A 21,330-nucleotide genomic window follows, 5' to 3' on the forward strand; every position below is an offset into this window, starting at 1 on the left:
TGGCGATTCCTCCTATATTTGTACCTTAACAAAGACTGAACTTCTCATGGGACCAGCAGAGAGGTGCAGTGCCTCTGTGTCCCTCTCCATGACTGACAAAGCGGAATGAATACTGTGGGGGGAGAGAAACTTGTTTATTCAATTCATGCAGCTTAATGGTGGTGCAAAATTATTTGGCCCAAGAGGGAAACCAGTTGCCTCCCTGCTCTCATCTTTGTGAGCTTCACGATGGGCTTCTGGTGAGACAGTTGCTGGGGCTGGACAAGCAAATCCTTACATTTCCATTGCACAAACAAGTTTGAAAAAAGACAGCAGTAGGGAGAACAGCACACACCTCGCCTTTACCCCATCCCTTGCCCACCACCTTTCATTGCAATCCTGGCTCACAGCAGGAGGTTGGCACATCCATTGGCATTGGGTAAGCCCACAACCTCACACAGCACATACTTAAAACTATGGAACTCTCTCCCACAGGAGGCAGTGATGGCCACCAACTTGGATGACTTTAAAAGAGGATTAGATCAGCTCATGGAGGAGGAGACTCTCGGTGGCTGCTAGCCATGATGACTCTGCTCTGCCACCAGAGTTGGGAGGCAGCAATGCTTCTGAATACCAGTTGCTGGAAGCCATAGGAGGGGAGGACTCTTGTGCTTGGGTCCTCCTGCTCATGGGTTTCCCTTTGGGACATCTGGTTAACCACCAAGAGGCTGGGCTAGATAGGCTATTGGCCTGATCCAGCAGGGTTCTTATGTTCTTATCTCATTCTCCCATTTGTGGCCAGAAGCCAGCTCCATGCACTTGGTGGTACAGAAAGGCAGTTTGTAAGCCTCTGGTTGCACACAGGGAAGGAGGGCATTGGGGACCTTTTTTCAGGCCAAGGGCCAAATCCCCTTCTGGAAGCCACCTGCTAGTGGTGGGTAGGGCCAGGCACAAAAGTGGGCGGAGCAATGTATGCAAATTTTACCTTTTTTACAAGAGGCTGGGTTCCACACCCACTGGCACATGCCCCTCTCTATCCACCATCCGGACAAGCCAAGCAACGGGCACAAACCATTCCCCAGATTTCCTGCCAAACCAAAGGGCCTACCCCTTTGCAATTCCAAGTGAATGAGGCTGCTCTGCACCATCCACCAACCCACCCAAAAGGTAGCGCTCACTTCAGTGTGGTAGCAGGAATACAGGACTATGTAAAATTCTTTTTTGCTTCTATGCAACAAAGTTCTGTTCGAGGGAGACGAGAGACGCTCCACCTTGTCAAGACAAGCTGCTGCATCCCAAAGGACTGATGGAAACCATAGAATTGTAGTTGGAAAGGAGACCTCCTGCAATGCATGAAGAAAGTATCTGGAATAGAGATGCTCCACATGATTTGAGCACTTAAGTCACTTTTCACAGGGGAAGGAGCCCTCTTTGAAACCCATAACTCTGTTGTCTTGTCACCTTGAAGGGTTGGGCCTAAGCTGGCCTGCACAAACCTACTTTTCTCCACTCCCTGAACATGGGAGGCAAAATTGGATGTTTACCCACCCCAGTCTGAAGACCAAAGTGTGTGTGTATTGGTGTGTTTAATTGTGGCTCCAACACGGGGGGAGGTTGTTGTATTTTCTTAGCTTCCCAAAAGCAAATAGATGCTGTGAGATTGCAGATTGTCTTCAGAACTGCTGGATCTTCTGTCACTTTTTACAGGGAGTCAAAGGGGAGGGCAGCAGCAACAGAACCCACTGAATTTCCTCCCCTTGCTCATTTTTCCTGTATGAAGAGTCCTTGCTCAAATTCCATGTTTTATTGTTCCTCTTTCTCTTCTTCTCCAGGTTTTTTGTGTGCAAAAAATCCAAGCTGGAGGGGGTGGTAAAGGAAAAGGGAGCAGAAGAAGAATATATAGATTAGCATGAGAAAAAGATGTGATGTTTTACAGCTACAGTGAACCTAGTCTTCTGATGTCTTGGGTTCAGGGCTCTCTCGGTGCTTCCAGACAACCTGTATATTGAGCATTCATCCTGATTTGTCTGCAGGGAGGTTAGATGGCTCTGAGTCAAAGCAAGCAGCACCTCACATTTTCCTGTGCATTCCCATCCCTTTCCATACTGCAAAAGGGCCAAACAGTTCTGGGGAAGAGGGCTTGCTGTGGAAGAGCTCCAAATCAGCCATAGTTGTGCAGCCTGAATTTTCCGGTATGGGACTGAATCCCACCTGAAAACAAACCTCAAAATTTCCCCGAGATGAATCTTTGTGCTGATCTGTCCCTATAGAGAAAAATCAGGTGGTAGAGAATCCCTAGGACTGTACCACTTTCAACCACAGGTGGGGAATTGCATGTAGCTGCATATACTCTTGTGTCAATCTCAGTTTTCATGAACCTCTGAGAATAAACAGAAAGCTAGAATTGAAATCTCTCCCTGGCCTGCTAGGTTCTATTTATGTAGGGTTCTCTTCACGACCTACTAGCTGCAATGGCTATCCTCTGCCTCCACAGTTGGAGGCAGCAAGGCTTCTGAATACCAGTTGCTGGAAACCAGCAGGGAAGAGTATTGCACCTGGTTGGCCACTGTGAGAACAAGATGCTGGACTAAGATGGGCCCCCTTTGGCCAGATCCAACAGGCTCTTCTGATGTCCCTATGGTGACCTCCAAATGTTTCAGACCACGATTCCTGGGAGTTGTAGTCCAAAAAACATCTGGAGGGCACCAGGCTGCGGAAAGGCACTTCCCCCCTGCCTGTGTCGACAGTCCCAGGAATTTTGTGCCATGTGATTTTTCTTTTGGCGTTGTGTCTCAGCAATTAAGAATCCATAAGCTAGAAGGCCAAACTAGTCCTGTGACCTGTTTAAGCTTGTCTCCCTGTGCAGGTGCAACCTGAGGCCGTTAGCATGACTCTTACCCTCCACAAACAGATGATAATCAGAGCCAGCAGCAGGAGCCCCCCAATGATGCTGCCAATCAGGATCCAGAGTGAAAGAGGGACCAGATTGGTCTGGATGATCTCCAAGATGGTCTGCAACGAGTAAAGGGAGAAATCTGCTGAATCCCAGAAAAGGCCCACTGGTAGTGCTGGGAGGCGTGATGAGGATTCAGAGCTGGTTAGTTCAGACTGAAAGGGCATCACAAAGACAGCAAGAGAGCAGTTGACATGAACAGGGGTTTCTCACTGATTTCTCTTAAGCCTAAGCCCAACGCACTCAACTCTTTTTAAAAAACACACACACACACCAAGCTTTCATGCCTTATTGCGATTGTGAATACATACAGACAGGTCCTGCTTACCATACACAATGCATTCCCTGGAAATCATTCGCTTGCATAGCAAAGTAAACAATTTCCATTCATTCTTAAGGGGATTTTTTTTTGCTGCTGCAGCTCAAACCACCACCACCCCAGCCTTGGAAAGGCCAGCAGCCCCTCCTACCTCCCGTTGACGGGCAGCCTCTGGAAGCAGAAGGAGGTTCTCCTCTTCCTGGCTGGTCAGTGTGAACCTGCTCACAACCTTCACAGTCTTGAATTTAGCCTTCGTCCACGAAATGGAAAGAAAGAGACAAGAGGGGTGTTTAGAAGAAGAAGAAGAGGAAACACCTCCCAAGGGAGGTTCCCAGCTGGCAAGTGCATTTATTTTTGTTTATTTCATTCTTGCATTTATCCTCCAAGGGAGTGTGGTGCATATGGCTCTCCCTTACCCCACAACAGTCCTGTAAGACTGAGAGGCTGTGATGCCCCTGGATTCTCAGCACAACACTGCTTTACTGAATAGAGGCAAGTTTGCCTTTTTAGGGGTTGCATTCTCCCACCACCGTCACAGCCTCAATCTGCTCTCTAACCCTGTTGCATTCTTAAACAAAGCAAAGAAGGAATTCCATTCTGGTGTCTTTCAAACTCAACTCACCAGGGGCTTCCAGGGGAGTTTACTGCTCTATCTGAACAAATTGGACATGCAGGTTTTATGCAGGGTCCACACAGTCATCGTCATGACAGCCTGCACCTATCTACTTACCTACGTACCTGTGCACACAAACACATTCAGTCCAGATTTTCCCATGCTACCAGCCAAGGGCATATAAGACCCTCTTAAGCAGGAACTCAAGGGTGCATGCATGAGAGAGGGCACAAAGTCTGCGCTCACCCTCCTGAAAAACTCGTTGTGAACTGCTCTCAGCAGGTGGATGGAAACTTCCGCGTTCCTCTCGATGTGTGGCAGCTCACACTTCACCACTTGGCATCTGGCGTTGGTGCAATTCTGGCAGGAAAAAGAGACCTCAGCCCTTTCTTTGCCTTTGCTCGTTCCACCCAAGACCCAGTCAAAGCGTGGGCAGAATTCTAGGCATTTTCTGTACCTTTCCCCAACCTTCCCCACTCCCCCGCTTCTCAACCTAGGCTGCTTCCAGATGTGGGTGCATTATTTATTTAATTATATGTTGCATATTTAAGCACCACCTTTTTTCCTCTAAGGAGGTCAGTGTTCTCCAGCCCTCCTCATCTAATCCCCACAACAACCCTGTGAGGTACGATAGGCTGAGAGGCAGTGACTGTGTTCCAAGTTACCCAGGGAGCCTCATGGCTGAGTGGGGATTTGAACCCTGATCTCCCAGTTACTAGTCCAACACCGTAACCACTGCACAAGCCTGGCTAGCACCCCATTAGTAGCACCCAATCCTTGCTGTCCTCCTTTAAGCCTGCAACTGGAAGATCAACTCTACTCTCGGGCTTCAATAATCCAAATAACATTATGAAGTGGAGGGGGTAGGCAGCCCCCCCTTTCACCAGGTCCAAATGGGGTGGTTATGGGGTGGTTTTCATTGAGACCATGGTGTGCATGTGGGAGGTTTAGGGGTTTTAATCTGTTTCAGTTTGTTGCTGATTTTATTTTATATTTTGAATGTTTTTAAATATATGCTGTTAACTCTTTTTACTAATAATTGTATTGCTTTATTTTCTTTCTAAATCGCTATGAAGATATTTTTTTAAAAAAAACAATCAAGCAGGTGAATGGTTCTTAGGAAATCTAAACAAACAAACAAAAATTAGGAGACTTCCGGCGGGCGCGGATCCGGTTGCAGGCGAGGGTTTGTCTCTCCGGAGAGAGCTCTAGCTTTTCGGCCGAATTGGGAGTTTTTGAGGGCGACAAAACTCCCGCTAACCCTCTGGAGGGTATCCAGAGGTCTTGGTGCCCAGCAGTGCGAAGGTGTCACTCGTCTGGTCGTCAGGTAGCCTTTGTATAAAGGCGAAGAGAGCGACGGAACGAGAGACGGCAATTTGGGCAGCCATTACAGCCATTACAGCGGCGAATTAGCGAAGCCTCAAGCCTGCAGGCTAAGCGCCTTGTCCTCGATACAAAGAAACTCAGATACGCAGAAAGAGTGCTGGAAATTGCAAAGGGGAGAGCGTAAGGAAGTATCTGAGAAGAAAGAGAAACAGCCGAGTTCAGCGTTAGCTTGTCTTCAGTGGGAAAAGACGCAGTGTGGTTTGCAGAGCCGAAGGAGAAAGTAAGTTACTGCTAGTGGCTACATTGTCCGTCCCTCCCCCACTGACTCACTTTGAAATTAGACCTCTCCCACTGTAGAGGGGAAAGGGAAACAACCGAGGGAGGGCAGAGAAATGCGGTACTAGAAAAAAAACTTAGTCGTCATGGCAACGGAGACACAGAACTACAAAGAGCAATCTACATAAAAAAAGACAAAAGGAGATTACTGTTAAGAGGACTTTTACTAAGACTCCTGTGAGACTTTACGCCAAGTGGTTTATAAGAAAACTCCGGGGGTAGGGAAGACTACCCTTTGGACATTCGGAATCACGTTTGCTATTGTATCGCTGTTTGGGAGCTTTCTTTATCTGCTACGTTTGTTATGCTTTCTCTATCTTTTTTGGACTTAACATTTGGGCCACGGGAAGAGGCAGGAACGGGGGAAGAACAGTGTGAACAGCGTGAATCCACAAACAGGAAAGACTAATTGACTAACTCTCTTTACACTTAAGAACTCTGCTTAAGAACTGACTCCCCCTGCTGGACTAAATTAAGCATTGCACCTAAACTTTGGAAAAGATTAACTGGAGATTCAGACTCTCACAGGCTAAGTGGTTGTTAAAGTGGTTGTTAAAGAGTGGGTGGAAGAGTCTGAATTGAGGCGGGAAGAGTGTAATTAGAATCTGGTTGGTGGACCTAACTAACCTCTTTAAAATCTCTGGAGGGGAGGGATAGTTTTCTTTTTATTTTATTTTTTTTCTGTTGGGGAAACAGACTCTGTGACTTCAAGGGACTATTTCAAGTGGTTAAATTTAAGAAGGTTTATACTATCCCGAGGGACTAAGACCTCTTGGGGGCTAATTGAAAGCTGAATAGTTTAACTATAAGGAATACATTTACATTTTTTTTTCTTTTTTCAGCATAAAAGGAATTCCCAAGGTTTAAGGACAATGTCACATACGCAGAAGAAAGGGGCAGAGGGAGGTACCCCAACTGATAGGAGAGCTTCAAAACAAGAAACAGAATTTAGGACAGAAATACTGAGGATGTTCGCAGAAATAAAACAAAGCGAAAAAAATCTGGAAACAAAATTGGAACAGGTGGACAACAAAATCGGAAAAATGGACAAAAAGATTGAAGAGACAGTAAGCGAGCTAAAAGGACAGATTAAAGAGGTTTCAAAAAGAGTGGACGAGGGACTAAAAAAGACAAAGCAGGAAATGAAAGAGATGAAGCGAGAGGAGGAAAGATTGAGAAATGAGATAGTAGAGTTAAACAAAATACAGGAAGAAATTAAAGACTCCATCGCAATGAACGATCTAAAACAGAGGGAGATTAACTTAAGATTGAGACAAATTCCAGAAGTACAAAACGAGAATATAAAAGAAAGATTAGTGAAGGAAATAGCACAGTGGATGGAAGTGGAAGAGGAAGATGTGGCTAGAACAATCATAAATGCGTATAGAATGAAAATTAAAACAAATAAAGCCAGGAAATATCCAGGGGACTGTTTAGTTACATTTAAAGACAGAGAGATGAGAAATTTGGTTTTGCAAAGAAACAGGGAAAAAAGATTATACATCGATGGGCATTATATTATTTTATTTAAAGACATCCCCATAAGGTTGCTTAAACGGAGGGAATCGTATAAACCACTAGTTCAACTACTTAAAAAGAATAGAATTGACTTCCGATGGGAATTTCCGGAAGGGGTCTCTTTCTTCTATAAAGGTGTTAAAAGAAGATTGACTAGTCCCGAAGAAATAGGAAAATTCACAAGAAGATATAAAGAGCTCCAAGTGGGAGAGGAAGAGGAGAAGGGTGCAGAAGGTAGATCTAGATTGAGGGAGGATTTAGAGTTAGGTGAAGAGGAAGAACAAAGTAGAGGAGAACTAGAAGAAGAAGAAGAGGAGGAGGAAGGAGAGGAAACAGAAAGGTTACAGAGTAACACCTAACTCAGAGTAGCACCTAAAATAATATGTCTTTAAAACTATGGAATTGGAATGTTAATGGAATGAATGATAAGAAAAAACGCAATGGAATTGAACGCATTCTAAAAAAGAAAAATTTAGATATCATATGCCTTCAAGAAACCCACGTGGCCAGTAAACATAAGAAAATCCTTATTAATAAGAGGTTAGGAAATGAGTTTATCTCCTCCGATAAAAAGAAAAAAAGAGGAGTAGTATTATATATTAAAAATAACATTGAAACACACCAGCTATTTAAGGATGAGGAAGGGAGAATGATCGCAGTCCGCATTAAATGGCAAGGGGAAATGATGATAATAGTGGGAGTCTATGCACCAAATGGCAATAAAACAGAATTTTTCAGATCATTGGAAGAGAGATTATTTGACTACATGGACCAAAAAAATCATAATAATGGGAGATATGAACGGGGTGGTCTCAACAGAAATAGATAGATTAAGGAAAACTAAGACAGAAGGAGGGAAACTACCTAAGATATTTTTTGAAATGGTGAAGAACTATAACTTGGTAGATATATGGAGATTGAGACACCCCATGGAGAAACAATTTACATTTCATTCAGGACCGAATGAATCACTGTCAAGATTAGACCAAATTTGGATATCAAATGAACTAACAGTAAGAACTACAAAAATTGAAATACAGGCCAAAATTATCTCCGACCACAACCCCATAATAATGGAGATGAAGGGGGTTGAAGGACGAACTTTCAGATGGAGATTAAATGATAACTTATGGGATGATCAAAAATTTGTGGAAAAGATTCGGACAAAATTATTGGAGTACTTCATAGATAACCAAGACAAAGGGGTTAAAATAAACGTGGTATGGGACGCGAGTAAGGCAGTCATGAGGGGCCTGCTCATCCAACAAAATGCATGGAAAAGGAAAAATAAAGAAAAAAGAACTAAGGAGATTTTGAGACAGATTATGGATTGTGAACAAAAACTAATTAAAAAACCAAATAATGAAAGGATATTGCAGGAAATAAAATCCCTCCAAACCCAATTTGCAATGTTGATAAATAAGGAGGTTGAGTGGAACATCAAAAGATTAAGACAGAGAAATTTTGAATTTGCTAATAAGCCAGGAAAATGGCTTGCGTGGCAAGTCAAAAAGAGAAAGGAACAAAACACAATAAACAAAATACAAATAAACGGAGAAGAGATAACTGAACCAAAAGGGATTAGAAGAGGATTTGCGGAGTTTTACGAGCAACTATACAGGAATAAGGATAGAAACAACAATAGGAAAATAGTGAGATATTTAAAAGAGAAAATGGTAAGGAAGATTTCGATAGAGCAAAGAGAAATGTTAAATGCCCCCATTTCCAGAGAGGAAGTAGAGGAAGTGATAAAGGAACTCAAAAGAGGTAAAGCTCCGGGCCCAGATGGGTTTACTGCGAGCTACTATAAAGAAATGAAAGATATATTGACGGTTCCGTTAGTTGAGGTGATGAATAAGACCCTAAAGGAAAAAGAGATCCCAAGCACCTGGAAGGAGGCATTTATCACAATAATTCCAAAACAAGATACTGACCCAACCCAAGTAAAAAATTATAGACCCATTTCATTATTAAATACAGATTATAAGATTTTTGCGGGAATTTTGGCAAAAAGGTTTAAAAAAATATTAGTGAAGATAATGCATGAGGACCAAGCGGGTTTTCTACCGGGAAGGCAAATAAAAAACAATACAAGAGGCATAATTAATATAATAGAATATTTATCGGACAGAATTGATAAGCCAGCTAGTCTGATTTTTATTGACGCGGAGAAAGCCTTCGATAACGTCACCTGGGACTTCATGCTGAGAAATTTAGAAATTATGGAAGTGGGTCAAGAATTTTGGAATAGGATAAAAGCAATATACACCGAACAGAAAGCGAAGCTGATAATAAATAATGCCATAACAGAAGATATAAAAATATCTAAAGGGACAAGACAGGGCTGCCCGCTCTCTCCGCTGCTCTTTATAGTGGTGTTGGAGGTTCTGCTAAACGCAATAAGGCAAAACAAACAAATTAAGGGAATATCACTAGGCTCAAACGAATACAAAGTTAAAGCATATGCTGATGACGTGGTATTAACGGTAGAAGATCCTATAAACAGCTTAAAGGGAATTCTGGAGGAGATGGAGGAATTCGGGAAGTTAGCTGGATTCAAACTAAATAAGAATAAGACAAAGATGATCGTTAAAAACTTAGACCAAGACAAGATAGAATCACTACAGGAACAAACAGGAATTGAAGTAGTTAAAAAAGTTAAATATTTAGGACTCTGGCTTACCAATAAAAATATTGACCTATACCAAAATAATTATATCCCAGTGTGGAATGAAATTAAGAAAAATCTGGAGATTTGGGCAAGGATGAAATTATCACTCTGGGGTAGAGTGTCCATGGTCAAAATGATGGTACTCCCCAAAATGCTTTTTCTATTCCAAACAATCCCGATAATAAAGGGCACAAAAAACTTTAAAGAATGGCAAAGGGTGATTTCTAGATTTGTCTGGGAAGGAAAGAAGCCCAGAATTAAGTTTAAGATATTAACAGATACCACTGAAAGAGGGGGCTTCGCCCTGCCAGACATGAGACTGTACTACGAAGCGGCATGCCTTTGCTGGATTAAAGAGTGGATAAAGTTGGAGGATACAGAGTTATTGGATTTAGAAGGGTATAAGAACAAATTTGGATGGCATGCCTATTTGTGGAGAGATAAGATAAAAGTACATAAGGGATTTTGCAGCCATATCTTTAAGGGACCTTTGATAGAAGTTTGGAATAGATATAAGAATATATTAGAACCAAAAACCCCACACTGGTTATCACCAGTGGAGTTAATAAGTGTAAAGAAAGTCAATATGGGGAAAAAATGGGGTAGGTACGAAGAAATGGTATTGAAGGAAGGAGGGAAGTGGAAAATTAAACCATACGACCAGGTAAAAAGATATACATACGATTGGCTGAGTTACTATCAGATAAATGAGATATTTAAAAAAGAAGTGAAAGAGAGGGGCTACGATGAAAAGACATCGAAATTTCAGAGAGAGATAATAAACAGTGATCGGAAAAATCTGTCAAGTATGTATAAAATACTGTTAGAATGGAACATGAAAGATGAGAAAGTCAAAAAAGTGATGACTCAGTGGGCAAAGGACCTCGGCTATGATATTCAATTGGAGAATTGGGAAAAATTGTGGAGAGTGAATATAAAATTTACAGCATGTGTACTGTTAAGGGAGAATATGTTAAAAATGTTATATAGGTGGTATATGACACCCGTTAAACTAGCCAAGATGTATAAAACAGATAACAAATGTTGGAAATGTAGACAAAAAGAAGGGACGTTCTATCACCAATGGTGGGAATGTGGGAAGGTTAAAAGCTTCTGGGGCGAAGTCTATAATGAAATCAAAAAGATATTAAGCTACACATTTGTAAAGAAACCCGAAGCTTTTCTATTAGGTATGGTCGGAAAAGATATTAAAAGAAAGGATTATAAAATCTTCCAATATGCGGTAACAGCAGCTAGAATCGTGGTGGCGCAGAAGTGGAAGCAGGAAGAAAGCCCAACGTTAACAGAGTGGAGATTAAAATTGACGGAATATGCGGAGTTAGATAAATTAACAGGGAAAATTAGATATATGAAGGATCAAAAATTTATAGATGACTGGGGAAAATTTGCGGATTATCTGGAGAACAAATGTTTAGTAAACACAACGCTAGTAGGATTTAAAGAGGCACTGTAAAACACTAAGAAGTATTGCTTATGGAAAACAATGTCTGAAAAATGGTACTAATGGCAGTACGAAAGATTGGAATGCGTTATAAAGAGATAAATACGAATGAATGTCAAGGACGTTGAAGGAAGTCCAAAAGAATGAGATGTATGAAACACGGATTTAATGTATATATATGGAAAGATTAATAAAAAATTTTAAAATGCAAAAAAAAAAACAAAACAAAAAAACAAAAAAAAAAATTAGTGTACACACTCTGCAATCATGGGTGCAACATAAAATGGGGAAAAATATATCCACTTGGGACTCTCCCTATTTACCTTTCTGGATGGTACCATTTTAAATTGTGTTAAAACAATTTTAACTGACCTTTTAGTTTGCACTGAAATGCTTGCAATGGAAAAGCAACAGTTGGGTTGTGATAGAGACAGCCAGTCTTGAAGCTGCCTGAGTCACAGTGAGGAAGCCAGAGGAGGGAAAGTTGGAAAAAGGCAAATACATCTCCTTCTCTTGAGTTACTTTAAACCACATGAGGGCACACTTTGTGTTGCAATCTGGCCAGCACTTGTTTGTAGTTTTTATGTCTATGTTAAATTTACCCATAAAAGCTGAGCCATTTTGTTTGCTAGTCTCTCCAGACATCTATTATTTTCTCTGTCCTCTCCACTCATATTGTACATAGTTCCTGCATGAATAAAGCCTTTAAACTCCAGAAACTTCAATCAAATTCACCTGAGCTGCAAGGTCTGCTAACATGGCACTCACCAGTTTCTCTACGTGCACAAGTTCTTCCGGATGAACAGGGATCATCACACCACCAGCTGCATTTTGAGAGGCCTCTGTCAAATTTTGCATGGTGCAGGTCACCTGGAAAATGGAAAGGGACATCAATATGTGTGAGGGGTCCTTCTAAGCTTTTCCTTGAGGACCTGCAGCAGACACCCAGGTCTCTGAACAGGAATGGATTTCCTTCCCTCCCCTTATTCATGTTTGGCCCCTCCCATTTTGCGCTCTCTCTCTCATCTCTTGTGGCATTAAGATGTCCTAAACAATATCCAGCAGCAGTGCTATTTTTCTAGAAAAAGAGGTGCCGGAACTCATCATGAACACTGTCTTTGTTCTCTTATAATGGCAATGGCACACACCTAAGAGATGCTGGAACTGAGTTCTGGCAAATTCTGACTGAAAAAAAGCCCTGCTCAGCCACCAGCTAAAATTAAGAAGAACCTGCTGAACCCAAAGTGCTAGAGGAAGTGGACAGAGCTGTTTGCAACTTAAACTTTACTAAAGCTGGGCTTTTAGAACATTTAGATCTAAGGACTTGTATAAGAGGACCTTGTGAGCCATGAGCATAGGGAGAGTCTGGTTGCTGGATCAGGCCAAAGGGGGCCTATCTAGTCCAGCATCCTGCTCTCACAGTGGCCAACCAAATGCCCCAATGGCAAGCACAAGAACATCCTTTGCCCGCAAGTTAGTAGGTGTTCACTCTAAACCAGATTGCAGATTTTGAAACTGAGCAGATCAGCAACAGCAGCCTTCTGGGCCAAATCTGTCCCGATGTCATACGTGGTGCATTGCCAGGGCTGTGCAAGAGAACTTGCTGCCCCATGAACAGGAAAGTGTCATTTGGAATTTCCCCCTAAGACCCCAAATGACAGCAAGAACAGAGGCCCCAAAGCACTTATGCGGGTGAAGGCCTAGTGACTCACGTTATCTGCAATGATGCGTGTGACGGAGAGGAATTCACTGTTCTGATAGGCTGTGGCAGGCAGGTCCATGACAAGGGAGAGGTTCTCCACTGCATAGCAGCCGAGGTTTTGCACCTACAAGGATGAGAAGAGTGTCCAATAGATGAAGCAAAAAACTGCACAAAACTTTTTTAAAAAATTATGTAGGGTCACCATTTTTGGAAACTGGAATCTGAAACTGTGGATTTCTCTAAGCTGAACTTTGAAAATCTGATTGGGCAGGAGCTATAAACTCGCTCTCTGAACCCACAGGAGTGAACAGTGCCTTTGCCAGTTGCTTTTCTTCTTTTTCTATTAGGCATTGCAGTGGTGAGAAGAAAGATGGTCACAGTAATAAGTCAACAGGGGTGTCTGTGGAACCAGGTGCCCAAAAGAAAGAGAGGGGAGCCTGTGGCCTTCTAACTGTTATCAGGCTCTGATCATCCCTGACCATTGGCCATGCTGGCCAGGGGGCTGATGGGAATAGGAGCTCAAAAGCTTCTGGGGGGCCAGCCCTGATCTTAAAGGATTGGTACCCCAATTTGCCTGGGTCTGCTGGAGAAGCATTTAGTCATGTGAGTCCTGCAGTCTGGATTAAACTTTGAGACTTGGACCCCTGATAAGCTACACTTCTACACAGAGATATGCTTGTATATTTTACTTAGAGGAGCCACTACCTGCGATCTGAGGTGGTCCAGCCCAGGCACAGGTTCGCCGCTGCCTTACTAATGCCGCTAATGATAAAGCACGATATTCTGCAGAGGAGCAAAAAATTGGCCACCCTTCCCTGTGTTACTGCTGACATACAAACCCTGTCCCAACTCCTTATTTACCTTGACGGTAGTCCTAAACTCGGGGCTCATACCGCTTGGAAATGTCCCAACAGGATGCACCTCGTAGCGGTTCAGGGTAGACTCGCTGAGGGAGAGAACCACCATAGAAAATAAGCTGGGTCAGTTCTAGATTGTGTAGGCCGCAGTTTCCAATTTCTCCACGGCAACCCTTAACAACAACAACAACAACAACAACAACAATTTTTATATATACCCCGCCCTCCCTACCCAAGGCCAGGCTCAGAGTGCAAATAACCCAGATTGTTTGCTTACTGCACACTCTACAGAGATGACCCAAGGCCTTTTGTTGCCTGAAGAAGAAAATCTATATACAGTGGTACCTCTGGATGCGAACAGGATCCGTTCCGGAGCCCCGTTCACATCCTGAAGCTAACGCAACCTGCATCCACGCGTCTGCACGTGCCGTGATTCACCGCTTCCACGCATGTGCGTGACGTCATTTTGAGCGTTTGCGCGAGCAGCGGAACCCGGAAGTAACACGCTCTGTTACTTCCGGGTCGCCACGGAGCGCAACCCGAAAACGCTCAACCTGAAGCTACTTCAACCCGAGATATGACTGTACCGTCCACCTGGTCCCATCTCCTATGGTGATATAGCACTTAAGAGTGTCAGACCAGGGAGTGGGAGACCAGGGTTCGAAACCCCACTCAGCCATGAACCTCACTGGGTGATGTTGAGCCAGTTACTCTCAGTCTAATCTACCTCACAGGGTTGTTGTGGGGATTAAATGAGGGGGGGGGAGAACCATGTGAGCCACCTTGAGCTCCATGGGGGAAAAAAGGGGGTATAAATGGTATAAATAAATTACAGTATTTATAAATTGACATCCTTTAATAGCACCTGTTTCCCTCGCCCCGCCCCTGGAAGGTAGGCCATGTTGATCAATTGTAACTTCATTTCTTTCCAAACTCCATACCTATTCCACTATCCCTTGATGGTTCAGGCAGCTATCCCTGGAGGGATACTCCAAAAGGAAGAGATCTTCCCAATCTATATATTATGAAAATGGGAGGCCTAGAGATGTCATCACTAATCCTCCTATTCAGACCACCCGTAATGACAATAAGTGCTGTGGGATGTTTAGAGCTAATGAAACTCAAAAGTTCAGCCCACCCATCTAAGGTAAGTAATGTAGGATAAATTAGTGTCAGATAACCAGTCTCATATAACCAAAATGCTTAAGTCTAATTAATGCATGAAGGGGTTTATGCCATAGGGTAAGCTGTCCTGCCAGTCACTCCCCTTCACCTTGAGAGGAAGGAAGTCAAGTCTACTATTTCCCTCAGTCTACCATGTGAACTCCTATGTGTAAAGAGGAGCTGGTGGCTCCCAGCTCAGACCCCATGGCTTTCTGCAAGCCACCCTTGTGTTCCCATACAAATAAGTTAGGAACTTTCACCACTGAAACTAACCTACTGAAGTTTTGCTGCCTGTGTTTTCTCAACGCTGTACGGGAAAAAACATGAATCTGACCTTTGAAGAGTTTGTAAGTAAACCATTGTTAACTTGTGGTCTTTTCCTATGCTAAGGGAAGAGGTTTTGAAACTTATGAGGGCATATTAGACCTTTAAATAAACAGTCTATATATTTCCACACTTTACTTTGCTGCATATCTTGTGATTTTACATCTCTGCAGGGGTTCTCTCACAAAAGAGTACTTGCCCCAAACTTGGATCTTGCTATCCAGGGAATTCTCCTTTACTGGTTCCTTGCCAGCCAACAGTTAGAAGGGTAATCTAAGTATTAAGACAGGCCAGGGTAGTCCTATTGGGGAGTTGCGTCAGAACTGAAAGCATCCCTGCGTGAGGAACCAGAGCCTCTAATATCAACAGAGATAAAAGGTAGCCATTGGACTGAATTAGCCAAGTGATGATGGTGTTCACATTTGGTTTAGTCTCCACCCTGGGGGAGCTAAATCATCCTGCCAGGGACACCTTGCAAGGAGGGAGCTCCATCCTCTTATACAACCTGCATGCAGCTCACTCTACACAGAGGTCCTCACCTGGTCAGCAAAAGGTCGGGCTCATAACGGATATAGGCAAGGGGCTGTGCCATGTTGTCGGTCAGGGTCTCATTCAATTCATGGCTGTCACTGCAGGGAAGATAATAAAATCATAGAATTGTTGGGCTGGTAGGGACCCAAAGCGTCATCAAGTCCAACCCCCGTGCTGCAGGAATCTCAGATAAAGAAGGCAATCCAAATTCTGTTTAAAAACATCCAGTGGAGGAGAATCCACCACCTCCTGAGGTAGTCCTTTCCACTGTCGAGCAGCTGTCCTGTCAGAAAGGTATTCTTACTATTTAGTCAGAATCTCTTCCTTGTAATTTGAACTCATTAGTCCTCTGCAGCAGCAGAAAACAAGCTTGCCCCATCTCCCATGTGACAGACTTTCAGATATCATCATCATCATTTTTTATTTGTATGCCGCCTTTCCAGTTAAAAAAACAATGCTCAAGGCGGCTTACAGCATAACAAGATTTACATACAAATTACAAAAGTCATAAACAATAAATAAACCACATCAAAAAAATACACAACCAAATGGGAAACAATTTCCACATATTTGAGCATGGCTGTCCTATCAGCTCTTAGTCTTCTCTTCTGCAAGCTAAGCATCCCCAGCTACCTCAATCATTCCTCATTAGGCTGTTTTTAGGCCCTTGATTTTGAGGGCCACCCTCCTCTACACAACTTCTAGTTGGTCAAATGCAAAGCCAAATAACTTTACAGTCGTACCTTGGTTCTCGAACGCCTTTGTACTCAGGTGTTTTGGCTCCCGAATGCCACAAACCCAGAAGTGAGTGTTTCGGTTTGCAAACGTTTTTTCCCGGAAGCTGAACATCTGACATGGCTTCCGACTGAGTGCAGGAAGCTCCTGCAGCCAATCAGAAGCCACGCCTTGGTTGTCGAAAGGTGCCAGGAGTCGTACGGAGTCCCAGAACGGATTAAGTTTGACAACCAAGGTACAACTATATTGTACTAGTCATTAGCCATGACAAATCTGAATCAAAAATAAATACAAAGCTGAAGAGGTGGTTAGATAGATAGATGATGATAGATAGATAGATAGATAGATAGATAGATAGATAGATAGATAGATAGATGATAGATAGATAGATAGATGGCCTTCTTTCTGACTATTCCCTGGTTCTCACCTGCTGGCTGTGAGCTTCACCTGTGCTTTGTTCAGAAGGGTAGAGCAGCTGAATTCAAACTCCAGGACAAAGGCTACCTGTGAAAGAGAGGGGGGGGGAACATTTCCGTATCTGCTTTTTCTACACCATTCATAAACTCTGTACCACAGCTGTGTACATTGGCTTCCCTCAATGAACTCTAGGAATTGTAGTTTGTTAAGAGTGCTGGGAATTGTAGCTCCATGGGAGGTAAACTACAGTTCCTAAGATGCTTTGGGGGCAGTCATGTGCTTGAAGTGTATAGCGAGTACACAGCCCACATCTTCCTTTAGCTGTCTTTTATTTTATTTTTCCTACGTGAAAAAATTGAATACTGTTCACCTAGGAAATGTTCCAAGGAGCCCCGCTCTAAGGAGATCCTGAAGAGCTGCTCTTTCTCTCTCACCTTTGCTAAGGACCTGAAGACAGGGTAGCCCACACGGCAAGCTCGGGTTTGGGAAGACGGGGAAGTGCATTCCACCTTCACTGAGTTCTCCCCCTGTGGAAGGAAGGAGAGAGCAAAGCTGCAAAAGGAGAGAACCATCAAGCACATGGAATGGGATCCAGCCTCCTCAACTTGAGTTTCCACCTTTTGCTTTCCTGGCAAGAGCTTTCAAAAAGCTGCACAGTAGGCAGAGATCCAACGCGTAATGTTGCTACACCTCTGTGCTAGAGAAAACTGTGCCCATTCAACTTCTGCTTATCACACAGGTGTTTAAAGAGCCTTGGGCTGCAGAGGCTGCGTTGTATACCTTCCGGGCTACAGAAAACCTGCAGGATTTGGTAAACAGTCACATATTCTCTGCTTTTGTTTTTTAAAAAAGAAAACACACATAGACCATGTGATCGTGACAAAACACTGTTGGCTGCAAAGACAAAGCTTGAATCCTTGGTGCAATCTCAGAAGTGAGGGGAGTTTCTGGAGCTCAAGTCCCTCCCCCGGCCCCCCAATTTCTGGAGCTCAAGTCCCTCCCCTGGCCCCCCAATAAGCAGAAATGAAAAAGCAGAATAAATGATATGAAAATATGCACATCTTCATGATTCACACAAGAGTTTTCAGGTTGGCACCATGACATTTAAGCCTCAGAGATGTGACAGCCTCTCTTTCCAGAATGCTATGGCAACTCTCGGTCCTCCTAGAGCCAGCATTGTCCCTGGCCAGAGGGTGACCCTCAGTATCCTAGCGATCATTTCGTTCTGCTTCCAGCCCACCACTTTTGACCACAGTGGGACGCCAGTCGGGAACAGGGCCTTTGCTTTACCTTGAGCACGAGGCTGGAAAAGTGGAGGTTTCTGGAAAACCAGAGCCACAGGCTGGCATTGTAGGCGTTCTCCTGCTTGTTCTCCAGCAGGACGTCCACCAAGACTTTCCGCTTCCCTTTGCGGATCACGTGCGGCTTCTGCCTGGAACGAGAAGAGGAGATGGCAAACGCCTGCCTTGCAAAAGGTGAGGAGGGCAGGAGTCTTGATTTCTGCCCAGCCTCCCAATCAAATGATTCTCTCAAGCTGATTATCATCAGCAACAGATCTCCTGCCACCTGTTATGGGGGAACTGGATTGACAGGGTCCTGGGCCAGGAGGACCAGCAAGTGGCTGATAAACTAAGGTGATGAACTACTTGCTTGGCCTGATGTAGCGAGAGAGGGACCTTTCACTCTAATTCCTACCTGGATCCTGTGATGTCCATCTGAGCTCGCAACACCAGATCTGTTATACACTCGTCGTCTTCACCACAATCCTTAAAGAAGGGGATCTAAAGATAAAGCAAGAGGCAGGATGATTCTGTGTGATGCAAACCCCTCTCCACAATATTATTAACTGATTAATTTATTTTTATTTTATATTGTATTATGAATTAATCATGATTCAAAAACAGATAAACTTATTATATGAATAGGTTACACAACTATATAGTTCTCAAGCAAGGTACATAAAGGGGGAATGCTCCTCTGTTTCTAAAAGCAGCCATATATGCATTAGATAAACCAGTCCTTTTAAAAATTCATTTCAGTAACTTATAGAATAAAATAATACAAATACTATGTAGGTCATAATAAGGTCTAACTGTAACAATACAAAAATAATAATAGCAGTAATAGCAAGAATTAAGTATCTCCAAAATGAAATCTTGACCCCCAGGTTAGCAAAGCAGGAAGAACGTCTTGCAGGACATGCAGCAAAGTTGGTCTGGTTTGACGTGCAGAACGGCATGGGCAGCAGGTAAAGGGGCATCTGTGCATGTGCTACTCACCAATTTCTTAACACTGGTGGGTGATTTATCGTCCAGCACAGGGCCTGGCTCAGCATCATTCAGTGCGAACTTCACCAGGACTGCAACCGGCCTCAGGTAATCGGAGGTGTCCTGCAAAGGACAAACAAATCCAGGGTTGTCTTTAGATAGCAGGCCTGATAAAGATTCACAGCATTGCTGAGATTAAAACAGGGGAACACTGTGCACCTTGGTGGTTTTTAAGCAGAGGTTGGAATATTTTAGCGGTGATTCCTGCATTGCAGGGGGTTGGACTAGATGACCCATGGGGTCTCTATCTGCATCAGTCGGAGTCAGAACTGCCCCACCCACACTTGCAATGTACTCACAATCACGTGGAAACGGACCGCTGAGCAGGTTGTCCTACCCACGGTGGCCCGGGTCCTCTTCTGCAGCAGCTTTTGGGAGTTGCCATCGAAGACGGCCCTTGCCCCAAATTTTCTGTCATCCAGGGAGACGTTGTACTTTATACCTAGGGCCAAGCAGTGAGTGGAGTCAAGCAAAGCCAGCCTTTGCTAACCTTGGACTACATTTCCCATCCTCCTCGGGCATTGGCCATGGGGGCTGGGGCTGGTGGGAGTTGCAGTCAGAAACTTATGGAGGGTCCTAGGCTGGTGATGCCTGGTTTCAGTCATGTGATCAGCCAACAGCCAATCGCAAGGCTCCTCAAGAGCTGGTGTTGCGAGGTAGTTTTAAGATTAGGGCAGGCATAGGCAAACTCGGCCCTCCAGATGTTTTTGGGACTACAATTCCCATCATCCCTGGCCACTGGTCCTGTTAGCTAGGGATGATGGGAGTTGTAGTCCCAAAACATCGGGAGGGCTGAGTTTGCCTATGCCTGGATTAGGGGCACAGGCCTACAGGCACGAACACGAGTTTAGATTTAAAGTATCACAGAAAGCAAGCTGCCTGATTTCTCATCCATATCCCCCCGGATAAATTCTTCAACAAATTTGCCCCCTGCCCCAGATTGCCCCCAATCAGCTTCCCATTAATTTATTTACCCCCAGTTAATTTTCCAACTGATCCTGTTTGCAAATCAATTTCCCTTCCATTGCCCCCAAATAATCTCTAGTTAAAAGTTACTTTATACAGTGGTACCTCGGGTTAAGAACTTAATTCGTTCCGGAGGTCAGTTCTTAACCTGAAACTGTTCTTAACCTGAAGCACCACTTTAGCTAATGGGGCCTCCCGCTGCCGCCGCGCCGCTGCAGCATTATTTCTGTTCTCATCCTGAAACAAAGTTCTTAACCCGAGGTAATATTTTTGGGTTAGCGGAGTCTGTAACCTGAAGCGTCTGTAACCCGAGGTACCACTGTATCTAGTTATTCCATCCCCAAATTAAGACCCTGCCTTGCAACCCAGATAACACTCCAATTCAAGTTTTCTCCAAATGCATTAACTGCCCCAAAACAGTCCAGAGGACACTGTGGAGAAGATCCTGCCCACCCTCAATAACACGCCTGCCGAGAGGGCGCTACTCACTGAAGTGGCTGTCCCTCGGGCCCAGAGACCGGGAAGACACCCTGAAGCAGATGTTTGCTGTCACACAAAGAGACTCCTTTCTGTTCCTCTGGCAGTTCTTCTGAATCACATTGATGGACGGAGGGTTAGCAGTGACTGAAGTGTTGACTTGCACAATCCTCCTTGACCTGCCCCCCTCAGCAGGAAGGAAAATGATATTGTTAAATAAAAAAAATCCCAAAGGTGGGCCTAAGTTCTGCGCTATACGTCTGAAGCAATATCGTATCACTTTAAACAGTCATGGCTCCCTGCAAAGAATCCTGAGAGTTATTAGGGTAAAGGGTCCCCTGACCATTAGGTCCAGTCGTGGCCGACTCTGGGGTTGCGTCGCTCATCTCGCTTTATTGGCCGAGGGAGCCGGCGTACAGCTTCCGGGTCATGTGGCCAGCATGACTAAGCCGCTTCTGGCCAACCAGAGCAGCGCACGGAAACGCCGTTTACCTTCCCGCCAGAGCGGTACCTATTTATCTACTTGCACTTTGATGTGCTTTCGAACTGCTAGGTTGGCAGGAGCAGGGACTGAGCAACGGGAGCTCACCCCGTCGCGGGGATTCGAACCGCAACCTTCTGATCAGCAAGTCCTAGGCTCTGTGGTTTAACCC

At 44.1% G+C, this 21,330-nt stretch overlaps 1 protein-coding gene across 1 annotated transcript in view; it reads right to left on the bottom strand.

The window, feature by feature from the left end:
- Positions 1–110: 110 nt before the first annotated feature.
- ITGA10 (integrin subunit alpha 10) overlaps positions 111–21,330 on the bottom strand; it is a 63,042-nt gene continuing 41,822 nt past the window's right edge. The window contains exons 16-30 of the mRNA XM_081175518.1: positions 20,690–20,856; positions 19,534–19,676; positions 19,187–19,297; positions 18,603–18,688; positions 18,198–18,339; positions 17,342–17,434; positions 16,918–16,994; positions 15,764–15,853; positions 13,741–13,825; positions 12,890–13,003; positions 11,946–12,047; positions 4,111–4,224; positions 3,403–3,501; positions 2,878–2,991; positions 111–1,836 (exon numbers count right to left, since the gene is read on the bottom strand). Of these exons, the coding sequence (XP_081031644.1) occupies positions 1,783–1,836; positions 2,878–2,991; positions 3,403–3,501; positions 4,111–4,224; positions 11,946–12,047; positions 12,890–13,003; positions 13,741–13,825; positions 15,764–15,853; positions 16,918–16,994; positions 17,342–17,434; positions 18,198–18,339; positions 18,603–18,688; positions 19,187–19,297; positions 19,534–19,676; positions 20,690–20,856 (1,591 nt within the window). The 3' untranslated portion in view covers positions 111–1,782. The remainder of the gene's footprint in view (positions 1,837–2,877; positions 2,992–3,402; positions 3,502–4,110; positions 4,225–11,945; positions 12,048–12,889; positions 13,004–13,740; positions 13,826–15,763; positions 15,854–16,917; positions 16,995–17,341; positions 17,435–18,197; positions 18,340–18,602; positions 18,689–19,186; positions 19,298–19,533; positions 19,677–20,689; positions 20,857–21,330) is intronic.

Source organism: Podarcis bocagei (genome assembly GCF_964188305.1).
Source record: "Podarcis bocagei genome assembly, chromosome: 16".
NCBI lineage: Eukaryota > Metazoa > Chordata > Lepidosauria > Squamata > Lacertidae > Podarcis > Podarcis bocagei.